Source organism: Musa acuminata, chromosome BXJ3-6, assembly GCF_036884655.1.
Source record: "Musa acuminata AAA Group cultivar baxijiao chromosome BXJ3-6, Cavendish_Baxijiao_AAA, whole genome shotgun sequence".
NCBI classification, from domain to species: domain Eukaryota; kingdom Viridiplantae; phylum Streptophyta; class Magnoliopsida; order Zingiberales; family Musaceae; genus Musa; species Musa acuminata.
In genome coordinates, this window is record NC_088354.1 from 25,165,624 (window position 1) to 25,170,462 (window position 4,839).

Here is a 4,839-nt window from a genome sequence, read left to right on the forward strand (position 1 = left end):
TCATACTACTCCCTCTCGTTAGATTTATAATCATTCAAGAGAGGTGTGAGGCTTGTAAGGGTTATCTCTTAAACTCGTGAAAAGGAGAAAGCACTATAAAGAGGTGATTGGTCTTCGTCTATTGAAGGAAGACCATTAGTGGACACCGGTGACTTCGACGGAGGAGGAATCGGAACTGGATGTAGGTTACAACGACCGAACCACTATAAATTCTGGTTTGCATTTCTATTATTGTCACTTACTTACTCTGCAATTGCTTTACCTTCTCCTTACTTGGCTTTCATTATCTTTACGAACAAACACGCTTTCAAGCTATCTTCCTAGATCGGTTTTTATTTTAACGTACGAAGTTTTTTTTTAACTGACGTTTTTATCCGCTGCACTAATTCAAACCCCCCCCCCTCTTAGTACTGACTCGATCCTAATACCAATAACCGGCTGTACTAGATTTTGAACTTTCAAACCTATAAGTCTAGTATCAAAGAGTGGAGTACTCATACAGGACATCCTTGGTGTCTCAAGTCTAAGGACCAGATACACTATTGGGACTACGGAATCGTTATTTAACAATAAGGCATCATCAACCATCTAGTATTCCGTAAGCGGATCAATCAGTGAACTCATTCTCTAATGAGCACTTACACTGTATCCTTAGTGTCCCCACATGAGCAGCTATGAGACCAGCTACCTCCATCATATGGACGACTATACAACATACCAGTCTATCTTATTAACTCGATGTCCCTCTCGAGTAATTTATGACCAGAATTATTTAGGGCTTGTGTTTAAAGGCGAATCGATCTTATTATCATGATTTCATCATGATCTGATTCCCATTATACAAATCCACGGACATCACAATATATATATGTAATAAGCAATATAAAATGATAAAAATACCAAAATATAACAAGAAAAAAAAATGCTTATCACACATGCCATCACTCACATGATTGACCTGCAATGCACCTATAACTAGCATCCTATGCCTCACCCACTACGCCTACGACATAGTGGTCCAGCTCTCTTTCACTTCAGCCTCCGCCTCTCCTACCTTTGTCTCTCTGTCTTCATTCATCGCTACGGTCTCCATCATTTTCTTTTTCTCGATAAGATGTATCTTGACTCTTTTTTAAACTTGAATTATACGTGTCATTATATTAATGATTTATTATGAGTCAACATGTCACGTAAATAAACTCTAACGTTTATAACTCAAACTTGATACGAGGGGCTTATATGCTATATTTTTGAAAATATATGAGTTATTTTAGACATGAGTATACCATAAGGGCTAAGGTGATCTATGATCAAAACTATAAAGGATAAAATAGACCTTAATTTTTTTTTTAAATTTAAATTAAATATATTATTATATTAATAATTTATTATGAGTTAACATTAGTAAAAATTTTCGAATTAATATAATGGGTCTCACCGGATCAGATCCGTAGTAAACACGTCACCCAGAAATAGTTCTCGGACGATTCAGTCGATGACATTTCGCCTTCTCTCCGGTAGCCATCAGGTGCCGCACGAAAGGTCAAGCATCCATCGTACATCTATAGTCAGCGCGAATCTTGAAGCGTTCATTAGCCCCGACTCAGCACCACCCGCCTCCACCGTATATAATAAACCCTTAGGGTTCACTCTCGGAGCCGTCCAGGCTGCTCCTTTCGTTCCGCCGTCGCGCTTGATCTCCTTGTCCAAGGAACCCACGTTGCTTATCGATCATGGCGGAACAGGTCAGCACCAGTCTTGCCTGGTTTCTTTTCTTCAAGTTCTCTGTTTTCCCATCTTTCGTTTTCTTTCTTTGAATTCTCTTGGTTTGTGGAAGTCTCGGGCTAATCTTGTTATGATTCGAAGTCATTTCGTGGTACAAGGGAAGCGAAAAGGATTCTGGGGTTTGGAAAACGCTAGTTGGGCCGGGACGGTCGAACATTAGATCGTAGAGTTGCAGTTCTTGATATCTCTTCGTCGAGTGGATTAATCGATTATTATTTGATGTGAACTTTAGTAAAATTTTACGTTTACCGGTTGATATTGTGTCATGCGACATTTGAGGCCGTTTCGTGATGTATAACCGCCTAAACATAATGTTACAAACTGCCAAAGATTAAGATCTTGCTTTTCTGATTGTGGTGATTGAAAAACCACGGTTTTTCTAGTTTGAAGTATATTGCATGCTGGGATGCGACTTCCCTTCTTACTGATTCTTCAACGAAATTTTGTGCAGACGGAGAAGGCATTCCTTAAGCAGTCAAAAGTGTTTCTTTGGTAAGACAATGAGTTCCTAACGTCAAATATATTATGCGTTTGATTAGTGTTTGGGATCAATGATATAGTGGATATTGCAGCTCGAAGAAAACTGGAAAGGGGAAGAGGCCTGGCAAGGGTGGAAACAGATTTTGGAAAAGTATCGGGCTTGGGTTCAAGACCCCAAAAGAAGCTATTGAAGGTGGGAGATCTTGTTTCTCTTTTATTTTGGTGTTGATTTTGGATCGATATTTTATTCCTTTGAAAATGCAATTTTCATTGGACTAATCCGAAACATCTTGCTAATTATCTTGTGAATTATAGATTTGTGGGAGGCATCATATACGGTTGACTTGGAAACTAAGTGATTTTAAAATATTTTGTACTGTTAGTTGAATGTCATGTTTCATGCGGTTCACCATATGGTTAGTTTGGTTGGAACTTTATAAATATTTATAATAATCGCTTTTACATATTTCAGGGACCCATGGTTGATATCCCTGTTTAATTGATATACTTGAACCATATTATTGACTGTATAAGTTTATTCCTTTTAAATTAAATCTTTCAATTTAACAGTATCAAAAGTTTCAGTTTATTTGGTTCTTGCTCGTATTCTTGCTTGCTAACTAATGATATTTAATAGATTGTTTGGCATTTTTTTTTTCATCTTAATGACAAATGAATATATTGTAGGCATTTGGTTTTGATATTCTGTACTTGAATTTTCTTTGATGTCCATGGTTGTAATGGATTTGCTAAGGATATTTTTAGAACTATATATGATTGCTGCAGTTTTGTTTTAGATGATTCACTTCCTTTGTGTTTGTTCTTAGATTTGTTCCTCAGAAGTGTTGTTTTGCAACTTTAGTTACTGGCAGTAATATATATGGGTTGTCTCTGTTAGGGCGATCACATACTTTGTCCTGTTATTTATATGCAAATAGATATGTTTTGATTTATTTTGGACATCATTTCATACTTACAAACTCAAGTTCGTCACTTGTTTCACCAATATTAATGTTCTATTTTGAGGAAAAAGTGGTAAAGATAATTTACAACTTTTGTTTATATCTACAAAAAATGAAGGTAGTATATGTCGATTGTCTCCTTGATACCTCAATTGTTTGCTTCAGCATGATTTGAGTTATAAAACACTGTTTCCAACATGAATGAATTGTGATTTTTGATGCAGGGACTTATATTGATAAGAAATGTCCATTCACTGGAAATGTATCAATTAGGGGCCGGATTTTAGCTGGTACATGCCATAGCGCCAAGATGAACAGAACCATCATAGTACGCAGAAACTATCTTCACTATGTGAAGAAATATCAAAGGCATGTGGTACCTTTTTGTTTATTTTTTCTGATGAAGATCAAATTTGAATTCTTTACTTTCTGATAGGTATGAGAAGCGGCACTCAAATATTGCTGCGCATATTTCTCCTTGCTTCCGAGTGAAGGAAGGTGATCACGTTATCATAGGCCAGTGCAGGTGAGCTTGTTTCTCAACTATAGACATGTCACCATAGGTCAGCAATATGGTTTTTTTCAATGCAGGCTTGGTTGTTTTTCTATTTTTAAAATTCCATGATGTTGGTCTTCATCAGACTTAGCCTTAACAAAGCACTTTGATCATCCTATATGAACCCTTTTTTTCTATTTGATGAGTCCTACCATGGAGTTCAATTATATAATTGTTCTGATTGTTTTCCTAATGCAAAGAAAAAAAAATGGGGATTGTTAAGCCAGTAAGATAGCCAATGCTTATAATGGGACCTCCCTGTGACATGTTCCACATCTTCTTAAGAGCCATCTCTAGCTACCAATGTGCTTTTCAAAGCATTTGGGTACCAGTGCTGTGGTTATTTGTAGACATCAAACCCTTGGCTACTGAAGCTTACAACTATCACCTGTTATCCAAAAACTTATAAAAATGATGTGGCTCGGTGCATGAGACATCAATCCCTTTCGCTCGAATGAAGACGAGCATACTATTTCAGTCAATGCCAACAAATTGTACTAAGGAAAATGGTGACAATTGCTTTTGGTCAGCATTGGAATTTTTGTTAAACTTATCCTGCACACAAACTTGAGACATAATCAATGAATCAAAGATTTTGACAGATTTCATCTTGTGCAGGCCATTGGCCAAGACTGTGACATTCAATGTGTTAAAAGTTATTCCAGCTGGATCAACAAGCGGAGGCGGAAAGAAGGCTTTTGCTGCAGTTTGAAGAATCTCATGCATTTTTGGTTGCCAACAAACAGGCCGGAGCTAGATAGAAGGAACTTTAATCTGGATTGACACTGTTGGGTTCTTTTAGTTTAGAACTACTTATCGTTCTCTTTTTGCTGGAACCGTGCAAGGTTGATTGTTTAAATTCCTTTGGATAACTTGTGTTCTTAATTTCCATCAGATGGTAGCTCTTACTTTGATCAGATGGCCTTGTGTGTGTGTTGGTTCAGATTTCAGAAAGAAAAGAGTGAGGCAGTGATTGGTTCTGGCCGTAGGCCACCCTCGTTTGCTGTATTCTGGTGATCATCTCCATCAGAGATTCATTTGTACAAAACAAAAAAA

General features: G+C 37.1%; 1 protein-coding gene across 1 annotated transcript; it reads left to right on the top strand.

Annotated features, from left to right (window-relative positions):
• Nucleotides 1-1,630: 1,630 nt before the first annotated feature.
• LOC135639379 (small ribosomal subunit protein uS17-like) lies at nt 1,631-4,700 on the top strand. The gene is made up of 6 exons (XM_065153115.1): nt 1,631-1,745; nt 2,237-2,277; nt 2,358-2,458; nt 3,452-3,603; nt 3,671-3,753; nt 4,402-4,700. Exons 1-6 carry the CDS (start codon nt 1,734-1,736, stop codon nt 4,493-4,495), a joined length of 483 nt encoding a protein of 160 aa, XP_065009187.1. The 5' UTR covers nt 1,631-1,733; the 3' UTR covers nt 4,496-4,700.
• The last annotated feature ends 139 nt before the right edge of the window (nt 4,701-4,839 follow it).